The sequence below is a fragment of the Bos indicus genome, chromosome 15 (genome assembly GCF_029378745.1).
Source record: "Bos indicus isolate NIAB-ARS_2022 breed Sahiwal x Tharparkar chromosome 15, NIAB-ARS_B.indTharparkar_mat_pri_1.0, whole genome shotgun sequence".
NCBI lineage: Eukaryota > Metazoa > Chordata > Mammalia > Artiodactyla > Bovidae > Bos > Bos indicus.
This window is the reverse complement of record NC_091774.1, coordinates 18,429,516-18,455,156: the sequence shown is the minus strand read 5'-3', so window position 1 is coordinate 18,455,156 and position 25,641 is coordinate 18,429,516. Positions and strand designations below refer to the sequence as shown.

General features: G+C 40.8%; 1 protein-coding gene and 1 pseudogene across 1 annotated transcript in view; both read left to right on the top strand.

Moving 5' to 3' along the window:
* C15H11orf65 (chromosome 15 C11orf65 homolog) overlaps window positions 1-25,641 on the top strand; it is a 115,736-nt gene that overhangs the window by 45,092 nt on the left and 45,003 nt on the right. The window contains exon 3 of the mRNA XM_019975666.2: window positions 19,005-19,097. Coding sequence (XP_019831225.2) covers window positions 19,005-19,097 — 93 coding nt within the window. The remainder of the gene's footprint in view (window positions 1-19,004; window positions 19,098-25,641) is intronic.
* On the top strand, window positions 145-1,271 carry LOC139176122 (large ribosomal subunit protein uL30-like; annotated as a pseudogene).

The following is a 25,641-nucleotide window of genomic DNA, read 5'->3' as shown; positions in this document are numbered from 1 at the left end:
TAAATGGTAGTATCTTATTGGACATATCTATGTAGAATATTTACCTAGACATACTTAAAGAGGCACTAATGAGATAGCCTGTTTGTCATTGGAACCCTAGGATTTAGTAATTCTAAAGAGCTAAAAGGAAAATGGCTATAGACAATGAGGCTAATTGAAAGTCTGTACATGTAACAGTTATGCCAGTTGTCTCCAATGTCACTTCAAGACTAAAAGCTGCAGGCTGGTGGATATGTCTTATTAGTCAACTATCCGCTGGTAGATGGATATTAACTGTTGGGGATAAGAAGAAACAAACCCTGAGCAGCCTGAAGTGTTGGGAAGATGGTGTAGCAAGAGCCAAGAAAGAAAGATCTCTTTGGTTCCAGAAAATGTCCTGAAAAAGAGGAAGGCTTATCAGGCCCTCAGAGTCACCCAGGCAAAGGAGGAGCTTTTGCAAAGGAAAGAGCAAAGAAAAGAAAAAGAGCTCAAATATAAGCAACTAGAATGGTTCCTACATAATTCCTGGCATCAACTGCATGACAGAGTGTGGTTCTAAAGACTAGAAGTGAAACTTCACAGCTTGGAAGCGCCAGATAAACATTCCATGGTCTTTGTTGTATGCACCCAAAGGAATAATGGGGTGAATTTACTGGTGCAGAGGACCATTGCAAGACTTCATCTAAAGAACATTTTCAGTGGTATCTTTATGAAAGTAACCCCTTAAACCATGAAAAAACTTTGTGTAGTGGAAACTTACGTGACCTGTGCTGTGTGCTTAGTCACTCAGTTGTGCCCAACTTTGTGACCCCATGGACTGTAGCCCACCTGGCTCCTCTGTCCATGGGGATTCTCCAGGCAAGAATAGTGGAGTGAGTTGCCATGCCCTCCTCCAGGGGATCTTCCCAACCCAGGGATCAAACCCAGGTCTACCACATTGTAGGTGGACTCTACCATCTGAGCCACCAGGGAAGCCCAGGTGACCTAGGGATTTCCAGATCTGAAGCCTGTTCAGGAGCTCATCCTGAAACACAGACAAGCCAAGGTCAAGAATAAAGTCATCTCTCTGACACAGAGATTGAGGAGCACCTGGGGAAGTTTGGTGTCATTTGCTTGGAAGATCTCATTCATGAAACTGTCTTCCCAGGAAAGGATTTTCAGGTGATATCAGGGTTCCAGTGCCCTTACCAGCTCTCAGTGGCCTATCACAGTACAAAGTGGGCTTACCTGGCTATCGCGATGAATGCATCAATCACTTTATCTGGCAGCTGAACTAAACCCAGAATATCTGAAAGCACAGGGCTTTGGAAGACTGTGTTTTTGTTTTATGAATTTGTTACACTTTATCTTCAAGGAAGATTATTTTCTGCTATATCTTCAGAAACTGGAGGTCACGGGTCAAGGAAAAAGATGATAATATTCACAGCAGGCACTTTTCATCCCACTTCAGTTCCAGGGAAAAGTTCCTGTGTGTTTTCTGTGATGACCACTGTCCACCACTGAAACCAGCAAAAGACTCTGTAGGGGAGGGAGTCTTGTCTTATCACATCTTCTATCCTGGGGTTTAATGTTGGTGAATTAATACCCAAGAATGAATACAAGATAGCAGTGGACCAAGCCCAGGCCTTGTTTTCGAAAGAACTTGATGTACAGTTAGAAAGAAGTGCAGAAAAACAATGCTTGACTGTCTCTGCTGTGAGTCCATGTTCTAACTTCAGTGACAGCTTGGCAAGCTCTCAGATATGGCTGGCTCTAGGTGGTGTATCTGGTGGCTTCCTCATTCTTGTCTCCAACTGGCTTAGTGCTGTTCTAGATCTCAGAATTTTAACCTACTCTTGGCTCTATGAGAAGGGATGGACCTTTTCCCTAGGAAAACATGCATATACTCCAGTTTTTTCTTGGAAGTTTAGGGTATTTGTAGATCCTTCTCAGGGACCCAGGCATCTTATGTGAAGAAGCCTTGCACTCTGACTCTGACCTGCCCAGTCTCTTACTTGCCACTTACCCAGACTCTGACCATGCCAGTTTCCTCTGGCTCCATGCGCTGTGGAAGACCAAAGGTTACCAAAATGGCTGTCTTCCCTTCAAGCCAAATGGGGTGTTTCCTGTTAAGAACATGGTGGTAGTCCTATGCTTTCCCAGTGGCTCAGCCATAAAGAATTTGTCTGCAATGCAGGAGACCATGGTTCAATTCCTGGGTCAGGAAGATCTGCTGGAAAAGGGATAGGCTACCCATTCCAGTATTCTTGGGCTTCCCTGATGGCTCAGCTGGTAAAGAATCTGCCTGCAATATGGGAGACCTGGGTTTGATCCCTGGGTTAAGAAGATCCCCTGGAGAAGGGAAAGACTACCCACTCCAGTATTCTGACTTGGAGAATTCCATGGATTATGTGGCCCATGGGATTGCAAAGAGTCATAAATGACTGAGCGACTTTCACTTCACTTTTCACTATGCCATGTATGACTGGGAAATGCCCAATACTTATCTCTTCTGGGGTTTGAGATGGAATTTTCCAGTTTCCCTGGTGATCAGTCCTCTTCTTAAAACCCAAATCAGAATCTGAAAAAGAATGGATACATGTATATGTATAACTGAACCACTTTGCTTTATACCTGAAACTAACACAACATTGTAAATCAAATACACCCCAATATAAAATAAAATTAAAAAAAACAAAAAAAGGGATTTCCCTGGCAGCCTAGTGGTTAAGACTCCCCACTTCCAATGCAGAGGTTGTGTGTGTGATCCCTGGTTGAGGAACTAAGATGCCACATGCCACAAGGCATAGTCAAAAGAAACAAATGCTGAAAGCTTATCTCTTTAAAAAATTTGCATGAACCATCTGGGAAAGCTAGTTCTAGCATGAATTTGATACTCTGTAGTAAAACCCTCTGAATTCTAGTATTTGAGAGATGCCTGGCTTAATAACTGACTACCTGACTGTACTTTCTTTGAGAAAGTCTGGTGATTAACTTATTCCACCCACTTCACAAATCTCCAAGGCACTCTTCTCATTCATGAGTATGAACAGTGGGAAAACAGTAGACTTACATAAAAGCACAGACTATTTATACTACCTCCCTAGAAAAATTGACACATACCTTCATCCTTCACTACTAATGGGCAATCACCTGGCATTCAAGGAAAACCAGTGATGTAGAATGATGTTTAAGGAAAACCAGTGATATAGAAACAGACAAAGAAATAACAGAATCTGAAGGAAATAAAAATGGTAATCAATTTAGCTTAGATCAACATGTTGAATGGCTTTCAGAGGACTGTATCTGGAGATGAAATGGCATCCCATGTGATAGTTTGAGAAGCTGAATTTAAAAAGAGATTAGAAACTCTGAAAAAAGAACTAAGAAAGTGATGCTGCAAATATAAAGCAAATTAATATAGTCCTAATTCTCTACGATTTTGCTTTGGCTACATAAAAAAAGCCAAAAAAAAAAAAAAAATCAATACCCAGTTGTGGATGTGACTGGTGATAGAAGCAAGGTCTGATGCTGTAAAGAGCAATATTGCATAGGAACCTGGAATCTTAGGTCCATGAATCAAGGCAAATTCAGTTCAGTTCAGTTCAGTTCGGTTGCTCAGTTGTGTCTTTTCTTTGCGACTCCGTGAATCGCAGCACGCCAGGCCTCCCTGTCCATTACCAACTTCAGGAGTTTACCCAAACTCATGTCCATCGAGTCGGTGATGCCATCCAGCCATCTCATCCTCTGTCGTCCCCTTCTCTTCCTGCACCCAATCCCTCCCAGCATCAGGGTCTTTTCCAATGAGTCATTCTTCGTATGAGGTAGCCAAAGTATTGGAGTTTCTGCTTCTGCATCAGTACTTCCAATGAACACCTAGGACTGATCTCCTTTAGGATGGACTGGTTGGATGTCCTTGCAGTCCAAGGGACTCTCAAGAGTCTTCTCCAACACCACAGTTCAAAAGCATCAATTCTTCGGTGCTCAGCTTTCTTCACAAACTCTCACATCTATACATGACCACTGGAAAAACCATAGCCTTGACTAGACGGACTTTTGTTGACAAAGTAATGTTTCTGCTTTTTAATATGCTATCTAGGTTGGTCATAACTTTCCTTCCAAGGAGTAAGCGTCTTTTAATTTCATGGCTGCACTCACCATCTGCAGTGATTTTGGAGCCCCCAAAAATAAAGTCTGACACTGTTTCCAGTGTTTTCCCATCTATTTCCCATGAAGTGGTGGGACCAGTTGCCATGATCTTAGTTTTTTGAATGTTGAGTTTAGAGCTAACTGTTTTAATCTCCTCTTTCACTTTCATCAAGAGGCTCTTTATTTCATCTTCACTTTCTGCCATAAGGGTGGTGTCATGTGAATATCTGAGATTATTGATATTTCTCCTGGCAATTTTGATTCCAGCTTGTGCTTCTTCCAGCCCAACGTTTCTCATGATGTACTCTGCATAGAAGTTAAATAAGCAGGGTGACAATATACAGCCTTGACGTACTCCTTTTCCTGTTTGGAACCAGTCTGTTGTTCCATGTCCAGTTCTAACTGTTGCTTCCTGACCTGCATACAGGTTTCTCAAGAGGCAGGTCAGGTGGTCTGGTATTCCCATCTCTTTCAGAATTTTCCACAGTTTATTGTGATCCACACAGTCAAAGGCTTTGGCATAGGCAAATTGGAAGTGGTCAAACAGGAGATGGCAAGAGTGAACGTCGACATTCTAGGACTCAGCGAACTAAGATGGACTGGAATGGGTGAATTTAACTCAAATGACCATTATATCTACTACTCTGGGCAGGAATCCCTTCAAAGAAATGGAGTAGCCATCATGGTCAACAAAAGAGTCCAAAATGCAGTACTTGGATGCAATCTCAAAAATGACAGAATGATCTCTGTTCATTTCCAAGGCAAACCATTCAATATCACGGTAATCCAAGCCTATGCCCCAACCAGTAACTCTTAAGAAGCTGAAGTTGAACGGTTCTATGAAGACCTCAAGACCTTTTAGAACTAATACCCCAAAAAGATGTCCTTTTCATTATAGGGGACTGGAATGCAAAAATAGGTAGTCAGGAAACACCTGGAGTAACAGGCAAATTTGGCCTTGGAGTACAGAATGAAGCAGGGCAAAAGCTAATAGTTTTGTCAAGAGAATGCACTGGTCATAGAAAACACCGTCTTCCAACAACACAAGAGAAGACTCTACACATGGACATCACCAGATGGTCAACACCGAAATCAGATTGATTATATTCTTTGCAGCCAAAGATGGAGAAGCTCTATACAGTCAGTGAAAACAACACCGGGAGCTGACTGTGGCTCAGATCATGAACTCCTTATTGCCAAATTCAGACTGAAATTGAAAAAAGTAGGGAAAACCACTAGACCATTCAGGTATGACCTAAATCAAATCCCTTATGATTATTCAGTGGAAGTGAGAAATAGATTTAAGCGACTAGATCTGATAGAGTGCCTGATGAACTATGGGTGCAGATTCGTGACATTGTACAGGAGGCAGGGATTAAGACCATCCCCATAGAAAAGAAATACAAATAGCTGTCTGAGGAGGCCTTACAAATAGCTGTGAAATGAAGAGAAGTGAAAAGCGAAGGAGAAAAGGAAAGATATAAGCATCTGAATGCAGAGTTCCAAAGAATAGCAAGGAGAGATAAGAAAGCCTTCCTCAGCGATCAATGCAAAGAAATAGAGGAAAACAACAGAATGGGAGAGAAGGCAATGGCACCCCACTCCAGTACTCTTGTTTGGAAAATCCCATGGACGGAGGAGCCTGTTAGGCTGCAATCCATGGGGTCGCTAAGAATCGGACACGACTGAGTGACTTCACTTTCACTTTTGACTTTCATGCATTGGAGAAGGAAATGGCAGCCCACTCCAGTGTTCTTGGCTTGGAGAATCCCAGGGACAGGGGAGCCTGGTGGGCTGCCATCTATGGGGTCGCACAGAGTCAGACATGACTGAAGTGACTTAGCATAGCATAGCATAGAGAACTCTTCAAGAAAATTAGAGATAATAAGGGAATATTTCATGCAAAGATGGGCTCGATAAAGGACAGAAATGGTATGGACCTAACAGAAGCAGAAGATATTAAGAAGAGGTGGCAAGAATACACAGAAGAACTGTACAAAAAGGATCTTCATGACCCCAATGATCACGATAGTGTGATCCTCACCTAGAGCTAGACATCCTGGAATGTGAAGTCAAGTGGGCCTTAGAAAGCATCACTATGAACAAAGCTAGTGGAGGTTATGGCATTCCAGTTGAGCTATTTCAAATCCTGAAAGATGATGCTATGAAAGTGCTGCACTCAATATGCCAGCAAATTTGGAAAACTCAGCAGTGGCCACAGGACTGGAAAAAGTCAGTTTTCATTCCAGTGCCAAAGAAAGGCAATGCCAAAGAATGCTCAAACTACCACACAATCGCATTCATCAATGGCAACCCACTCCAGTACTCTTGCCTGGAAAATCCCATGGACAGAGGAGCCTGGTAGGCTGCAGTCCATGGAGTCGCTAAGAGTCAGACACAACTGAACGATTTCACTTTCACTTTTCACTGTCATGCATTGGAGAAGGAAATGGCAACCCACTCCAGTGTTCTTGCCTGGAGAGTCCCAGGGATGAGGGAACCTGGTGGGCTGCCGTCTCTGGGGTCGCACAGAGTCGGACACGACTGAATCAACTAGCAGCAGCAGCACATACTAGTAAAGTAACGCTCAATATTCTCCAAGCCAAGCTTCAGCAATACGTGAACCGTGAAATTCCAGATGTTCAAGCTGGTTTTAGAAAAGGGAGAGGAACTTGAGATCAAATTGCCAACATCTGCTGGATCATGGAAAAAACAAGAGAGTTCCAGAAAAACATCTATTTCTGCTTTATTGACTATGCCAAAGCCTTTGACTGTGTGGATCACAATAAACTGTGGAAAATTCTTCAAGAGATGGGAATACCAGACCACCTGACCTGCCTCTTGAGAAACCTGTATGCCGGTCAGGAAGCAACAGTTAGAACTGGACATGGAACAACAGACTGGTTCCAAACAGGAAAAGGAGTACGTCAAGGCTGTATATTGTCACCCTGCTTATTTAGCTTATATGCAGAGTACATCATGAGAAACACTGGGCTGGAAGAAGCACAAGCTGGAATCAAGATTGCCGGGAGAAGTATCAGTAATCTCAGATATTCACATGACACCACCCTTATGGCAGAAAGTGAAGAGGAACTAATAAGCCTCTTGATGAAAGTGAAAGAGGAGAGTGAAAAAGTTGACTTAAAGCTGAACATTCAGAAAACTAGGATCATGGCATCTGGTCCCATCACTTCATGGGAAATAGATGGGGAAAAAGTGAAAACAGTGTCAGACTTTATTTTGGGGGGCTCCAAAATCACTGCAGATGGTGATTGCAGCCATGAAATTAAAAGACGCTTACTTCTTGGAAGGAATTTTATGACCAGCCTAGATAGCATATTAAAAAGCAGAAACATTACTTTGTCAACAAAGGTCCATCTAGTCAAGGTTATGGTTTTTCCAGTGGTCATGTATGGATGTGAGAGTTGGATGGTGAAGAAAGCTGAGCACCAAAGAATTGATGGTTTTGAACTGTGGTGTTGGAGAAGACTCTTGAGAGTCCCTTGGATTGCAAGGAGATCCTACCAATCCATCCTAAAGTAGATTAGTCCTGGATGTTCATTGTAAGGACTGATGCTGAAGCTGAAACTCCAGTACTTTGGCCACCTCATGCGAAGAGTTGACTCATTGGAAAAGACTCTGATGCTAGGAGGGATTGGGTCCAGGAAGAGAAGGGGACAACAGAGGATGAGATGGCTGGATGGCATCACCAACTCGATGGACGTGGGTTTGGGTGGACTCCTGGAGTTGGTGATGGACAGGGAGGCCTGGTGTGCTGCAATTCATGGGGTTGCAAAGAGTCGGACACAACTGAGTGACTGAACTGAACTGAACTGAACTGAATTCTCTATGTAAGGAGAATACACTTGATCTTGATTCTAGATACTTCTTGTGTCCCAGAAGGTGACTTCTTAATAAGGATTGCATAATTTAGTATATTATGTGGCCCTATAATTGAATAATTTGCCCAATCATAGTAATGTGAGTACAGAATTTTTCTGTAACTTTAAATATCTTTATCAAAAGTAATATGTGTAATTCTTTACAATAAGCAAAATAATGTAGAATTTACACTAAAAAGCAAGTCTTTGCCCCATCTCACTTATTTCCACCATCTTGCCCTAAAAGCAACCAGTTTTAATTATGTTTTATTTTAGATATTTTAGTCACTAGTTTTATGTTTCTAAATAATGTGCCTATTACCTTTTACTTATCAGCTTTAGAAGCGAACTGTTGACTTTCTGCAAAGACAATCAAGAATTTATCTTTATCTTACTTATCCTCCAAACCCCTGCTTACCTCCCCTCTCAGTATCATAAGTCATTACTTAAAACCCTCTATTTCTTACCTTGTTTCTTTAAAGACTTTTGTTTCTTGTTCCATCATAGTACACAGGATCATTTGACTCCTCATTATATATGATGAGGATATAAATATCCCTAAATTTTTCTTCACATTTCTTCCAATATTCTAATCCTCAAGTTACATCACCTCTATTTGTCATTATTCACTTGGAGGAGTTTTTCAAATTTCCTGAATACAAATCCTTTATTGATATAAAATATTTTCCAGGGTACCTCATTTCTCTTGTAAAGGTGTTTTTGATAAGATTTTAATTTTAATAAAATCCATTTTTTTCTCTCTCTATATATATTTTATATATATAGTTGAAGTATATATATGAAGTATAGTTGACTTACAATGTTTCAGGTGCACAGCAAGGTGATTCAATTATACAAATACACATATTATTTTTGAAATTATTTTCCATCATAGGTTATTACAAGATATTGACTATAGTTGCCTAAGCTCTACAGTAAGTCTTTGTTGCTTGTTGCATATCTATTTTTTAATTAGAAATCTAGCCTTCTATTCATATTAAGTCAAATAAGTGGAATCAAGATGTCATAATTTTTTTAATTAGGCAAGAATTTATAAGTTTTCTAAAATATATATATTATACATACTTATACATATGTATAGAAAATTTTTTCTACTACACTTGAAGGCTTGAGAAAGAACATAAAAAGAAAAGAGATGCAGAAATTGGAGAATGTAAACTAAAAGAAATGGGAGTACTGAATATGAAATAGAAAAAGTGAAACTAACTAGATAAAAGTAAAAGGTCATCATATAGTCCAGTTGTTTTTAAACATGGCTGCTGATTAGAAACATATCTGGAGCTCTGGAGAAAAAAGCAATACCTGAACATTTGTATTTTCAAAAAATTTCAAGATAATTCTGACATGCATCTGGATTTTAAAAAGTGATTACAGGTTTTTCTATTTAGATCCCACTTTTGGTGATACACAATTATATTATTTTTCTGTTGACCAAGCATGATACAATGGTATTAAATGACTAATAATTACATAATCACAAGAGTAAAAGATGTTTATTAATTTTCACAATCAATAGCCAGACAAAAAAGATAATTACAATTGTAAGCCATAATGGAAACATGATTAACTTAACAATGTAAAATAATTACATACAATTTGAGGGGGTCAAGCAGAGTGATGTGGTAAGTGGTGCGTATATGCATATGTTTTCAGTCATATGCTGCATATGCTCAGCCAGTCTGTGTCTTTTGGTTGGTGCATTAAACCATTTATATTGGAGGTAATTATCAATACATATGATCCTATTAACATTTTTTAAAACTTGTTTTTGTTTTACTTTGTGTAGATTTTTTCCTTGTCTTGTGTTTCTGGCCTAGAGAAGTTCCTTTAGCATTTATGATAAAGCTGGTTTGGTGGTGCTGAATTCTCTTAACTTTTGCTTGTCTGGAAAGCTTTTGATTTCTCCATCAAATCTGAAGGACAGTCTTGCTGGGTAGAGCATTCCTGGTTGTTGGTTCTTCCCTTTCATCACTTTAAATATATCATGCCATTCCATTCTGGCTTGTAGAGCTCCTGTTGAGAAATCAGCTGATGGCCTGATGGGAGTTCCCTTTTATGTTATTCATTGTTTTTCCCTTGTTGCTTTTAATATTTTATCTCTGTCTTTAATTTTTGTTAGTTTGATTATTATGTGTCCTGGTGTGTTCCTCCTTGGGTTTATCCTTTTTGGGACTCTGTGTGCTTCCGGGACTTGGTTGACTATTTCCTTTGCTATGTTCGGGAAGTTTTTAGCTATTACCTCTTCAAATATTTTCTCAGCTCCTTTCTCTCTCTCTTCTTCTCCTAGGACCACTGTAATGCAAATGTTGTTGCATTTAATGTTGTCCAGGGAGTCTCTTAGGCTGTCTTCATTTCTTTTTATTCTTTTTTCTATGTTCTGTTCTGTGGCAGTGATTTCCACCATTCTGTCCTCCAGGTCATTTATCCATCCTTCTTCTGTCTGTTAGTCTTGATATTGATTCCTTCTAGTGTGTTATTCATCTCTGTTTATTTGTTCTTTATTTCTTCTAGGTCTTTGGTCAACATTTCTTGCAGCTTCTCAATTTTTGCCTCCATTCTTTTCCTGAGGTCCTGGATCATCTTCACTATCATTATTCAGAATTCTTTTTCTGGAAGGTTGCATATCTCCACTTCATTTAGTTGTTTCTCTGGGATTTTATCTTGTCCGTGTGTCTGGGACATAACTTTCTGTTTTTTCATTGTGATTAACTTTCCTTAATATGGTTTTTGTTTTAGCTGCTGTGAGACTGTGCTTATTCTGTCTGAGCCCTGATGGGTGAAGCTGAGGCTTGTGTCAGCTTCTTGATGGGAGGGATTGGTGTTCGGAAAAATAGTCTGCTCTGGTTGGCAGGGCCTTGCTCAGTAAAGCTTTAACCCAATTATCTGCTGATGGGTGGGGTTGCACTCCCTTCCTGATAGTTGTTTGAACTGAGGCAAACCAGCCCTAGGGTCTGTAAGCTCTATGGTAAGGCTAATGGTGAACTCCAAGAGGGTTTACACCACGGGAGACCTTCCAATGCCCCCATCCCTGTGGGGAGCCCCTACCAACCCATGCCTCCACAGGAGGCCCTTCAACACAAGCAAATAGTTTGGTTCAGTCTCCTGTGGGGTCACTGCTCCTCTCCTCTAGGTCTTGGTGTGCACAAAATTTTGTTTGTGCCCTCCAGGATTGTAGTCTCTGTTTCCCCCAGTCTTCTGGAAGACCTATAATCAAATGCCACTAGCTCTCAAAGCCAGATTCCCTGGGGATTCCCCAGTCCCCTTTGTCAGATTCTCCAGGCTGGGAAGCCTGACGTGGGGTTCAGAACCTTCACAATAGTGCAAGAACTTCTTTAGTATTATTGTTCTCCTGTTTGTGGGTCACCCACCTGGCAGGTATGGTATTTGATTTTATCGTGATTGCACCCCTCCTATTGTCTCTCTGTGACTTTTTTGTCTTTGGGTGTGGGGTATTTTTTTTTTTTTTTTTGGTGTGTTCCATCATCCTTCTGTCAATGGTTGTTCAACAGCTTTGGTTTTCTCACTGAAGAAGATAAGCACACATCCTTCTTCTTTGCCATCTTAAATCAGAAGCCAAAATCCAGTTTATCACTTGTTATTTATGATTAGTGCTGTGTGTCCATTTAAAAAATGTTTATATAGAAAGTTCAGTTCAGTTCAGTCCTCAGTTGTGTCCGACTCTTTGCGACCCCGTCAACCGCAGCATGCCAGGCCTCCCTGTCCATCACCAACTCCCAGAGTCCACCCAAACCCATGTCCATTGAGTCGGTGATGCCATCCAACCATCTCATCCTCTGTCGTCCCCTTCTCCTCCTGCCCTCAATCTTTCCTAGCATCAGGGTCTTTTCAAATGAGTCAGCTCTTCGCATCAGGTGGCCAAAGTATTGGAGTTTCAACATCAGTCCTTCCAATGAATACCCAGGACTGCTCTCCTTTAGGATAAACTGGTTGGATCTCCTTGCATTTTAATACCTTTTTTCTTTTCTATTAACTTTTTGGTTATTTTGATTGATTAAAAATGATCATAAATTATTTCCTATTCTTTCTATTGAGAGGTAAGTGACATTCTTTATTCTTCTTCAATTTAGGCTATTTTAGGCTTTACCACTAAAATAAATGAAATAGAATGTGACATTCTGGGGCCTTTGAGTCTAGGTAACAAGAAGCATTACAGTAAAAAAAAAAAAAAAAAGAAAGAAAAAAAAAAAAAAAAAAAACACGAAATTCTCCAGTGGTCCTGTGGTTGACTCCTAGTTTCCACTGCAGGGGGCCCAGATTTGTTCCTTGCCCAGGGAACTAAGGTCTTGCAAGCTACATGAGGCAGTCAAAAAAGAAGAAGAAGAAGATGAAGCATTGTGGTTTCCATGTCTGTGTCATAGAATGCTCATTCTGATTGAAACTGCTCATGGCAGTTTCAGGATACCACAGTCCTGAAACTGCCATGCCAGACTAGCCTAATGGAAAGGCTACCTATAGAGAATAGTAATGGGCCATCCGAGATTTATCACCTATTTCTTTCCACTTACAAGATACATAAATGAAAAAGCCATTTTCAATGTTCCAGCCCCAGCAGATGTAACATAAAAAGAACCAAGAAACATGACTGATAGCTAGAATTGAGGCCTCTGACATAAGACCCAACTTAAGTCATATCAGCCAATCCCAGCTTTGCAATCCATCTCAGATGAAGTCTCAATCATTCTGGAAGTGAGAACCAGACATCCTTCCTATGTTGCTGCTGCTGCTGCTGCTAAGTCACTTCAGTCATGTCCGACTCTGTGCGACCCCATAGACGGAAGCCCACCAGGCTCCCCCGTCCCTGGGATTCTCCAGGCAAGAACACTGGAGTGGGTTGCCATTTCCTTCTCCAATGTATGAAAGTGAAAAGTGAAAGTGAAGTCGCTCAGTCGTGTCTGACTCTTCGCGACCCCATGGACTGCATCCCACCAGGCTCCTCCGTCCATGGGATTTTCCAGGCAAGAGTACTGGAGTGGGGTGCCATTGCTGTCTCCGTCCTTACTATGGCCTACCACAATTTGCCACCCTTAATTTTGAGCATAATAAAATGGTGGTTCTTCAACATCAGAAAGTTTGGGGGTAGTTTGCTATGTAGCAATAGATTATCATGAAAGTTACATATTATTTTAATGGGGTGACTTAGAGTTTACAATATGTATCCTTGACTAATTTCTACCTACATTAAGTTAGTAATTTTACCCTTTCCAGAACAGGCAAGAATATTAAAACAGGTTAGCTCCCTTTATCATCTTCCCCTTTTGTGCTTTTTGTTGTCAAATATTTTTCACTTACGTTTTTGTTTTAAATATAAGAAGACATTATTTTTATTGCTTTAAACAATTAGTATTCACTTTTTATTGTAAATATACATAGCATAAAATTTACCATAACCATTTTTAGGTGTACAATTTAGTGACATGAATTACATTTACAATGTTACGTAGCCGTTACCACTATTTGTTTCTAGAACTTTTACATCACCTCAAACAGAACCTCCTGTAGCTACTGAACAATAACTCTCCATCCTCCCTGCCCACTAGGCCATGGTAACCTCTATTTTACTTTCTGTATCTATGAATTTGTCTATTCTAGGTAATTTCTATATTTGTCCTTTTGTCTCTGGCTATTTCATTTAGTATAATGTTTTCAAGTTTTCATCTGCATATCTGAGGTTATTGATATTTCTCCTGGCAGTCTTGATTCCAGCTTGAGGTTTATCCAGCCCGGCATTTCATATGATGCAGAGTACATCAAAGAGTTTTATCTTTTAATGATTTTTATTCTTCTTCCTGCTGAGTCATACTCTGCCCAAGATATCTTTAATATAAATACTAGGTAAAAGATTAAGCACTTATATTTATTTCCTACTGCTGCTAAAACAATTGCCAAAATCTCAGTAGCTTTAAACAACAAAAATTTAAAGATATTAGCAATACTGTGTTCTTTCTGTAGACTCTAGGGAAGAATTTGTTTTCTTTCCCTTTCCAGGCTTTAGAGACTGCCCACATTCCTTGACTCATGGCCTCCTTCCATCTTCAAAGTCAACAAGAACTTACTAAATATGTCTCACATTACATCACTTTAATGCTTACTCTGCTGTTCCCTTTTTCATTTATACAGCCACTCTTTCCACTTAAGCTCCCCTCTACTTTTTTGGTGTGATGATTCACTGACATGAGGAACTCAAAATGACCAGGTGACAGTATCAGTTTCCATTTTAACGGAACTTTTTGTTGTGTGCTTTGGTGGAAGCATTCCTCTGTGGTGGGTGTGTGTACTCAGTTGCTCAGTCATGTCCAACTCTGCAACCCCATGGACTGTAGCCTGCCAGGCTCTGCTGTCCAGGGAACTTTTCAGGAAAGAATACTAGAGCAGGTTGCCATTTCCTCCTTTAGGGGATCTTCCCAACTCAGGGATTGAACTCACATCTCTTGTGCCTCCTGAATTGTCGGGCAGTTTCTTTACCACCGTGCCACCTGGGAAGCCTCCTGTGGGTGCAAAGACCTCTATATCCACAGAAAACAAAGGCACAAGGATGAGAAGTAAAATCTTCACTAGTGGATTATTAGAGACAGTATTGAAAGGGAGCTACTTTCATTTACACCCTTTAAATTTCAAACTCATAAACTCTGGTTGGCTATTAATTCAGAACATATTCTATAACATGAAGGACATCACTGGAGTCTGAAAAGTGTTGTCACTGAAACTATAACTGCAACTGAGTATCCAAAATGCCAGACCAACATTCTATCAGGCTAGGTGTTTTAGAGTAATGGGGAACAAGGTCAATCAGACAGTTCAGTCACTCAGTCATGTCTGACTCTTTGCAATGCCATGGCTTACCTGTCCATCACCAACTCCTGGAATTTGCTCAAACTCATGTCCATCCAGTTGGTGATGCCATCCAACCATCTCATCATCTGTCATCCCCTTCTCCTCCTGCCTTCAATCTTTCCCAGCATCAGAGTCTTTTCCAATGAGTCAGTCTTCACATCAGGTGGTCAAAGCATTGAAGCTTCAGCTTCAGCATCAGTCCTTCCAATGAATATTTAGGACTGAGTTCCTTTAGGATTGACTGGTTTGATCTCCTTTCAGTCCAAGGAACTCTCAGGAGTCTTCTCCAACACCACTGTTCAAAAGCATCAATTTGTCAGCACTCAGCCTTCTTCACAGTCCAACTCTCACATCCATATAAGACTACTGTAAAAAACATAGCTGTGACCAGATGGACCTTTGTTGGCAAAGTAATGTCTCTGCTTTTTAATATGCTGTCTAGGTTGGTCATAGCTTTTCTTCCAAGAAGCAAGCGTCTTTTAATTTCATGGCTGCCGTCACCATCTGCAGTGATTTTGGAGCCCCCCCCAAATAAAATCTGTCACTGTTGTTTCCCCATCTATTTCCCATGAAGTGATGGGACCAGATGCCATGATGTTAGTTTTTTGAATGTTGAGTTTAGAGCTAACTTTTTTACTCTCCACTTTCACTTTCATCACGAGGCTCTTTGTTTTTTCTTTGCTTTTTGCCATAAGGGTGGTGTCATCTGCATATCTGAGGTTATTGATACTTCTCCCAGCAATCTTGATTCCAGCTTCTTCTTTATCCAGCCCAGCATTTCACATGATTTACTCTGCATATAAGTTAAATAAGTAGGGTAAGTAGCCTTGACATACTCATTTCACAATTTGGAACAAGTCCATTGTTCCATGCCCAGTTCTAACTGTTGTTTCTTGACCTGCATACAGATTTTTCAGGAGGCAGGTAAGGTGGTCTGGTATTCCCATCTCTTGAAGAATTTTCCACAGTTTGTTGTGATCCACACAGTCAAAGTCTTTGGCGTAGTCAATAAAGCAGAAATAGATGTTTTTCTGGAACTCTTTTGCTTTTTCTATGATCCAGTGGATGTTGACAATTTGATTGCTGGGTCCTCTGCCTTTTCTAAATCCAGCTTGAACATCTGGAAGTTCTCAATTCACGTACTGTTGAATCCTAGCTTGGAGAATTTTGAGCATTATTTTGTTAGTGTGAGAGATGAGTACAATTGTGTGGTAGTTTGAACAGTCTTTGACATTGCCTTTCTTAGGGATTGAAATGAAAACTGACTTTTCCAGTCCTGTGACCACGGATGAGTTTTCCAAATTTGCTGGTGTATTGAGTGCAGCGCTTTCACAGCATCATCTTTTAGGATTTGAAATAGTTCAACTGGAATTCCATCACCTCCACTAGCTTTGTTCATAGTGATGCTTTCTAAGGCCCACTTGACTTCACATTCCAGGATGTCTTGCTCTAGGTGAGTGATAACACCATCATGGTTATCTGGGTCATTAAGATCTTTTTTGTATAGTTCTTCTGTATATTCTTGCTACCTGTTCTTAATATCTTCTGCTTCTGTTAGGTCCATACCATTTCTGTCCTTATTGTGCCCATCTTTGTATGAAATGTTCCCTTGGTATCTCTAGTTTTCATGAGAAGATCTCTAACCTTTCCCATCCTATTGTTTTCCTCTATTTCTTTGCACTGATTATTTAGGAAGGCTTTCTTATCTCTCCTTGCTGTTCTTTGAAACTCTGCATTTAGATGGGTATATCTTCCTTTTCTCCTTTGCCTTTTGCTTCTCTTCTTTTCTTAGCAATGTGTAAGGCCTCCTCAGACAACCATTTTGCCTTTTTGCCTTTCTTTTTCTTGGCGATGGTTTAGAATACTGCCTCCTGTACAGTGTCACCAACCTCTGCCCATAGTTCCTCAGGCATTTAGTCTGTCAGATCTAATCCCTTGAAAATATTTGTCACTTCTACTGCATAATCGTAAAGGATTTGATTTAGGTCATACCTGAATAGTCTAGTGGATTTCCTTGCTTTCTTCAATTTCAATCTGAATTTTGCAATCAGGAGTTCATGATCTGAGCCCCGGTCAGCTCCTAGTCTTGTTTTTGCTGACTATGTAGAGCTATCCAGGAGTATAAAGTATCAGTTCCAGTGAGAATCAAGTGTTAGCCCTTCTGTAATGCAAGTGTTCCAACTAACTGATATCCCACAAGAAACCTGGTTAATTTCCTCAAGGAATGAGACTGTATCAGGGGATCAGTGCTGCTCTCAGTGTTGACAAAGTGGACACTCAGCAGTCGTAGTAGCCAGATATAGTGAGTGAAAATTCATGTTGTTTATCCCACGAATAACCTCCATTCCTGTTGGCATGGCCATTTTGTTCACGAGCCCATTGGACAAGAACAGCGGCTAGGGCAAAAAGGCTGACTGAATGGGTCAACTTGCACACTTGATTATTAATATTCTTCTCTGCTGAGATTGCTTTTTGTTGAGAATTGATATGGGATACGAATATCTTCACAGTTGGTGCTCAAGTGTGAGGGGTCTTCCCTCTTCCCCAACAATTTTTCTAACCAAAAAACAATTTTCTTTCCAAATCCCTGACGATCCAGCCAAACCATCAGTTATTCTCCATCTTTAGATCTGTATCACTGGCCATCTTTCCTTCCAGGCATAGTATACAATGGGTATGATGCTTGAAGTTCTGTCCCCTATAAGTATTTCTCTTCTGAGCCACTCCTGGACGAGGTTCCATACATATATGGAACTTTCTATGGGTCACACTTTGCACTAGACCTCCTGAGACCTGCTAGGTCCTGAATTTACCAATAGAATTCTAACTAAGTGATGCTGTGTGACTTCCACGACAAGGCCTTGCAATTTCTCTCTCTCTGTCTATATCTCTCATACTTTGAAACCCACACACTGCAGAGAAACTCTAACTGAAAGTGTATGTGGAGAGAGAAGCCAGGCCACCACAGATGTTCCAACAATCCAAGCTGAAGACCCAGATAGTGTGTGAGACCATATTAAATCACCTAACTCCAATCTGATCTAGCAAATGACTAGGCCCAAATACATGACTCCACACAAAAATAGAAGTTCTCTTTCAACCCACAGAAAAATGGTTTTTGCTTTAAGTCGTTAAATTTGAGAGTGGTTTGATACAGTAATATACAAATTTAGAAAATACTGTTCAGATTTCAAACCATCATAAATTTTTCTTGATACTCAATTTGGGGTTTTACTTAAGAATATTACATCTTCCTTTCAGAAAGAATAGTATTTGTGTTGATATGGGCTGCACCATCTCCCACAAGCAATTGTGGTGGGACTTCATATTGTGATACTGGTTTTAAGGATTACTTCAACTTGGCTTTATTTGATTTGATTTAATATAAGCAAAGGAGCGGATGGGGAACATTTTAAGAGTTATTAAGGGTTTGGGGAGGAATAAGGTATGAGAGGAAAGTTACCAAAGATAGCTTTCCAGGATACAAGAATTGCTTGGAGTAGTTTGACTAAATTTGCACTAACATGAGAAGAAGATAAGGTTGGTAAATCAGTGGAATTACTACAGGAATAAGGAGGCTTTTGTAATGATAATAATAGATAATATTTGTTGAATGCTCTTCTGTGCCAGAAGCTATTCTAAATGCTTTACAAATGTTAACTCATTTATTCCTAAATGTAGCTGTATGAAACAGTACTGTCATTCCCATATTTTAGATGAGAAACTGAGCATGGAGGTTAAGCAGCTTGTTCAGGATCAAGTACTTACACAGCTAGTAAGTACTAGCACTTGAGCCCAGACAATATCATGCCATACTTAGTGTGCTTAACCTCTAGGCTGTGTTTTGTCTTTCTTCTACATTACTCTGGACTATACAAAAGTGATACAACTAAAGTTTTGGACATTTTATTTACACTTCCTTGCAATAGAATTACCAATTTAAGGGTAAACCCCTATGAGAATAATACCAATATTACCTGGCTTGTGAAAGCAAACCGTGATTGGATAATATTTCTAAAATCTATTTCACAACAGTAAAATCTATCTCATGATTTTCACTCATTTTTCCCTAATTAGGCAAAAAGCTAATTAGAGGTAGGAAACCCAGTTTTAACAGTAAAATCCTATTGTTTGAACCTTTAGAATGTCGCTGTATTCCAACACTTTAAACGTCTGATTAACATAAGAAGACAAGGGGAGCCACGTCAGATAGTGAGATATATTAATCCTAAAGAGGTAAGGACATTATATTTTTTTCATGATGTATAAATACGTCTATTTTTTATTCTTTTCAAGTGAAGTATAATTGCTTTACAATGTTGTATTAGTTTCTGTTGTACAACGAAGTGAATAAGCTTTGCTGCTGCTGCTGCTGCTGTGTCGCTTCAGTCGTGTCCACTGATTTACCGTCCCATAGATGGCAGCCCACCAGGCCTCCCGTCCCTGGGATTCTCCAGGCAAGAACACTGGAGTGGGTTGCCATTTCCATCTCCAGTGCATGAAAGTGAAAAGTGACAGTGAAGTCGCTCAGTCGTGTCTGACTCTAGGGACCCCATGGACTGCAGCCTACCAGGCTCCTCGGTCCATGGGATTTTCTAGGCAAAAGTACTGGAGTGGGGTGCCATTGCCTATACATATATCCCGGAGAAGGCAATGGCACCCCACTCCAGTATTCTTGCCTGGAGAATCCCATGGACGGAGGAGCCTCGTAGGCTGCAGTCCATGGGGTCGCTAGGAGTCAGACACGACTGAGTGACTTCACTGTCACTTTTCACTTTCATCCATTGGAGAAGGAAATGGCAACCCACTCCAGTGTTCTTGCCTGGAGAATCCCAGGGACGGGGGAGCCTGGTGGGCTTCCGTCTATGGGGTCGCACAGAGTCGGACACGACTGAAGCGACTTAGCAACAGCAGCAGCAGTATACATATATCCACTCCATCTTAGACCTTCCTCCCGCCCCATCCCCCAACCCCATCTATCTAGGTCATCACAGAGCACTGAGCTGAGTTCCTTGTGGAGTACAGCAGGTTCCCATTAACTATCAATTTTACACAAGATAGTGTATATACATCAATCCTAATCTCTTAATTCATCCCACCCTCACATTCCCCCTGTGTTCACATATCTGTTCTCTACATTTGCATCTCTACCTTTGCCCTGGAACTGGGTTAATCTGTACATTTCTAGATTTCACGTATATGCGTTAATATATTTGTTTTACTCTTTCTGTCTTACTTCACTCTGTACGACAGACTCTAGTTCATTCACATCTCTACAAATGACTCAATTCTGTTTCTTTTTATGGCCGAGTAATATTCCACTGTTTATATGTAGTGTATCTTCTTTATCTATTCATCTATCATTGGACATTTAGGTTTCCATATCCTGGCTATTGTAAATAGTGCTGCAGTGAACATTGGAGCACATGTGTCATTTTGAATTATAGTTTTCTCTGGGTATATGCCCTGTAGTGGGATTGTTGGGTCATATGATTGTTCTTTTTTAGCTCTTTAAAGTGGAGCTTTTTAAGTTTCCACACTGTTCTCCACAGTGGCTATATCAATTTACATTCCCATCAACAGCTCCCTTTTCTCCACATCCTCTCCAGCATTTATTGTTTGTAGATTTTTTTGATGATGGCCATTCTGACCAGTATAAAATGATACTTCATTTTACTTTTGATTTGCATTTCTCTAATAATTATCAGTTGTTGAGCATCTTTTTGTGTGCCTTTTGTCATCGGTTTCTCATCTTTGGAGACATGTCTGTTTAAGTTTTCCACCCATTTTTTTGATTGGGTTTTTTTTTTTTTTTTATATTGGGTTCCATCAGCTGTTTGTATATTTTGAAGATTTATCCTTCATTCATCGCTTTGTTTGCAAATATTTTCTCACATTCTGAGGATTGTCTTTTCATCTCATTTATGGTTTTCTTTGTGTTAAAAAGCTTTTAAGTCCCATTAAAAAAATTTTTTTTTCCTAACTCAAGGAGGTGGGTCAAAAAAATCCTGCCTTTGCACTGTTGGGGGGAATGTAATACTTTGGCCTCCTGATGTGAAGAACTGACTCATTGGAAAAGACCTTGTTGCTGGGAAGGATTAAAGGCAGGAGGAGAATGGGACAACAAAGTGTGAGATGGTTGGATGGCATCACCGACTCAAAGGACATGAGTTTGAACATGCTCTGGGAGTTGGTGATAGACAGGAAAGTTGGTGTGCTGCAGTCCATGGGGTTGCAAAGAGTTGGACACGACTGAGCGACTGAACTGAACTGAAATTGATACAGCCACTATGGAGAACAGTATCAGTTCAGTCACGCAGTCATGTCTGACTTTGCATCCCCATGAACCTCAGCATGCCAGGCCTCCCTGTCCATCACCAACTCCCAGAGTTTACCCAAACTCATGTCCATTGAGTTGGTGATGCCATCCAACCATCTCATCCTCTGTCGTCCCCTTCTCCTCCTGCGTTCAATCTTTCCTGGCATCAGGGTATTTTCAAATGAGTCAGCTCTTCGCATCAGGTGACCAAAATATTGGAGTTTCAGAAGAATAGTATGGAGATTCCTTAAAAAACTAGGAATAAAACTACCATGGGTGTTTGAGTGCTCAGTCACTTCAGTCTTGTCCAACTCTTTGTGACCCTGTGGACTGTAGCCCTCTGGCCTCCTCTGTTCATGGGGATTTTCCAGGCAAGAATACTGGAGTGGTTTGCCATTTCCCCTTCCAGGGGATCTTTCTGACCCAGGAATCAAACCCACATCTCTTATGTCTCCTGCATTGTCAGGCAGTTTGTTTACCACTTGTGCCACCTGGGAAGCCCTTAATAGTATCATATGACCCAACAATCCCACTACTGGGCAAATACCCTGAGAAAAGCATAATTGAAAATGATGCATGTACCCCAATGTTAATTGCAGCATTATTACAATAGCTAGAAGAGGGAGGCAGCCTGGATGTCCATGGACAGATAAATAGATAAAGAAGCTGTGGTATATACAAACAATGGAATATTACTCAGCCATAAAAAGGAATGCATTTGAGTCAGTTCTAATGAGGTGGATGAACCTAGAGCCTATTATACAGAGTGAAGTAAGTCAGAAAGAGAAAAACAAATATAGTATATGGACACATATATATGGAATTTAGAAAGATGGTACTGATGAACGTATTTGTAGGGCAGCAGTGGCTGGGAGAAATATCAATAACCTCAGATATGCAGATGACACCACCCTTATGGCAGAAAGTGAAGAGGAACTAAAAAGCCTCTTGATGAAAGTGAAAGAGGAGAGTGAAAAAGTTGGCTTAAAGCTCAACATTCAGAAAATGAAGATCATGGCATCTGGTCCCATCACTTCATGGAAAATAGATGGGGAAACAGTGTCAGACTTTATCTTTTTGGGCTCCAAAATCACTGCAGATGGTGACGCAGCCATGAAATTAAAAGACGCTTACTCCTTGGAAGAAAAGTTATGACCAACCTAGATAGCATATTCAAAAGCAGAGACATTACTTTGCCAACAAAGGTCAGTCTAGTCAAGGCTATGGTTTTTCCACTGGTCATGTATGGATGCGAGAGTTGGACTATGAAGAAAGCTGAGCACCAAAGAATTGATGCTTTTGAACTGTGGTGTTGGAGAAGACTCTTGAGAGTCCCTTGGACTGCAAGGAGATCCAACCAGTCCATTCTAAAGGAGATCAGCCCTGGGATTTCTTTGGAAGGAATGATGCTAAAGCTGAAACTCCAGTACTTTGGCCACCTCATGCGAAGAGCTGACTCATTGGAAAAGACTCTGATGCTGGGAGGGATTGGGGGCAGGAGGAAAAGAGGATGACAGAGGATGAGATAGATGGCTGGATGGCATCACGGACTCAATGGACATGAGTTTGAGTGAACTCCAGGAGATGGTGATGGACAGGGAGGCCTGGCGTGCTGTGATTCATGGGGTCACAAAGAGTCGGACATGACTGAGTGACTGAACTGAACTGAACTGAACTAATGGCAGCACAGACATTGAGAACAGACTTGTAGACACAGGAGAGGGAAAGAGAGGGTGGGACAAATGGAGAGAGTAACATGGAAACATGCACTACCATATATAAAATAGATAGCCAGTGGGAATTTGCTGTATAACAGAGGGACTCAAATCTAGGCCTCTGAAAACCTAGAGGGGTGGGTCAGATGGGGTGGGAGGTGGGAGGGAAGTTCAAGAGGGAGGGAACATAGGTATACCTATGGCTGATTCATGTTGATAAATGGCAGAAATCAACAAAATATTTTAAAGTAATAATCATTATCCTTCAATTAAAAATAAATAAATTAAAAGGTTAAATATATATATATATTAAACAAAAAAAAAAGACCTTGCTGTGGTTTATGTCACAGAGTAGGTTTCCTATTTTCCTCTTAAGAGTTTTATAGTATCTAGTCTTACATTTAGGTCTTTAATCCATTTTGAGTTTATTTTTGTGTATGGTGTTATGTAGTGTTCTACTTTCATCCTTTTAAATGTTGCTGTCCAGTTTTTCCAACACCATGTATTGAAGAGGCTGTATTTTCTTCATTGTATATCATTGCTTCCTTTGTTGTAGATTATGTGACCATATATGTGCAGGTTTATCTCTGGGCTTTCTATTTTGGGCGACTGATCTATATTTCTGTTTTTGTGCCTATACTATACAGTCTTGATTACTGTAGCTTTGTAATATAGTCTGAAGTCAGGGAGCCTGATTCCTCAAGTTCCATATTTCTTTCTCAAGATTGATTTGACTTTCAGGATCTTTTGTGTTCCCATATAAAATGTAAAAATTTTTCTTCCAACTCTGTGAAGAATGCCATTGGTAATTTGATAGGGAATGCATTGAATCTGTAGCTTGCTTTGGGTAGTATAGTCATTTTCACAATACTGATTTTACCAAATCAAGAACATAGTATGTCTCTTCATCTGTTTGTGTATCTTTGATTTCTTTCACTTGTGTTTTATAGTTTTCTGAGCACAGGCCTTTTGCCTCTTTCGGTAGGTATCAGTTCATTTCAGTTCAGTCACTCAGTCTTGTCCAACTCTTTGTGACCCCGTGGACTGCAGCATGCCCCGCTTCCCTGTCCATCATCAACTCCCAAAGCTTGCTCAAATTCATGTCTATCGAGTCAGTGATGCCATCCAACCATCTCATCCTCTGTTGCTCCCTTCTCCTCCTGCCTTTAATCTTTTCCAGCATCAGGGTCTTTTCCAGTGAGTCAGTTCTTCGCATCAGATGGCCAAAATATTGGAGTTTCAGCATCACTCCTTTCAATGAATATTCAGGACTGATTTCCTTTAGAATGGACTGGTTGGATCTCCTTCCAGTCCAGGGGACTCTCAAGAGTCTTCTCCAACACCACAGTTAAAAGCATCAATTCTTTGGAGCTCAGCTTTCTTTATGGTCCAACTGATATCTGTATATGACTACCAGAAAAACCATAGCTTTGACTAGACCTTTATCGGCAAACCTAGCTATTTTATGCTTTTCGTTGCAATGGTAAATGGAATTGTTTCGTTAATTTCTCTTTATGATCTTTTGTTGTTAGTATATAGGAATGCAAGAGATTTCTGTGTATTAATTTTGTAGCTTGCAACTTTACTGAATTCATTGATGAGCTCTAGTAGTTTTCCTCGGGCGTGGGGTAGCTCCTCTCGGCCGTTCCTGCACCGTTGCACCCTGGCACTCTGGGCCACTGACCCTGACCTCAGACACGGGGTAGCTACTCTCGGCCGCTGCCCCTGACCTCGGAAGTGGGATAGCTCCTCCTGGCCACCGCTCCTAACCTCGGAAGTGGGATAGCTCCTCCCGGCCACCACCCCTGAACTCGGACGTGGGGTAGCTCCTCTCGGCCATTCCTGCACTGTCGCAGCCTGGCACTCTAGACCACTGCCCCTGACCTCGGACGTGGGGTAGCTTCTCTTGGCCATGCTTATGCACCGTTGCAGCCTGGACATGGAACAACATACTGGTTCCAAATAGGAAAAGGAGTACGTCAAGGCTGTATATTGTCACCCTGCTTATTTAACTTATATGCAGAGTACATCATGAGAAACGCTAGGCTGGAAGAAGCACAAGCTGGAATCAAGATTGCTGGGAGAAATATCAATAACCCCAGATATGCAGATGACACTACCTTATGGCAGAAAGTGAAGAGGAACTAAAAAGCCTCTTGATGAAAGTGAAAGAGAAGAGTGAAAAAGTTGGCTTAAAGCTCAACATTCAGAAAACTAAGATCATGGCATCTGGTCCCACCACTTCATGGGAAATAGATGGGGAAACAGTGTCAGACTTTATCTTTTTGGGCTCCAAAATCACTGCAGATGGTGACGCAGCCATGAAATTAAAAGACGCTTACTCCTTGGAAGAAAAGTTATGACCAACCTAGATAGCATATTCAAAAGCAGAGACATTACTTTGCCAACAAAGTCCGTCTAGTCAAGGCTATTGTTTTTCCAGTGGTCATGTATGGATGTGAGAGTTGGACTGTGAAGAAAGCTGAGGACCGAAGAATTAATGCCTTTGAACTGTGATGTTGGAGAAGACTCTTGAGAGTCCCTTGGACTGCAAGGAGATCCAACCAGTCCATTCTGAAGGAGATCAGCCCTGGGTGTTCTTTGGAAGGAATGATGCTAAAGCTGAAACTCCAGTACTTTGGCCACCTCATGTGAAGAGTTGACTCACTGGAAAAGACTCTGATGCTGGGAGGGATTGGGTGCGGGAGGAGAAGGGGACAACAGTGGATGAGATGGCTGGATGGCA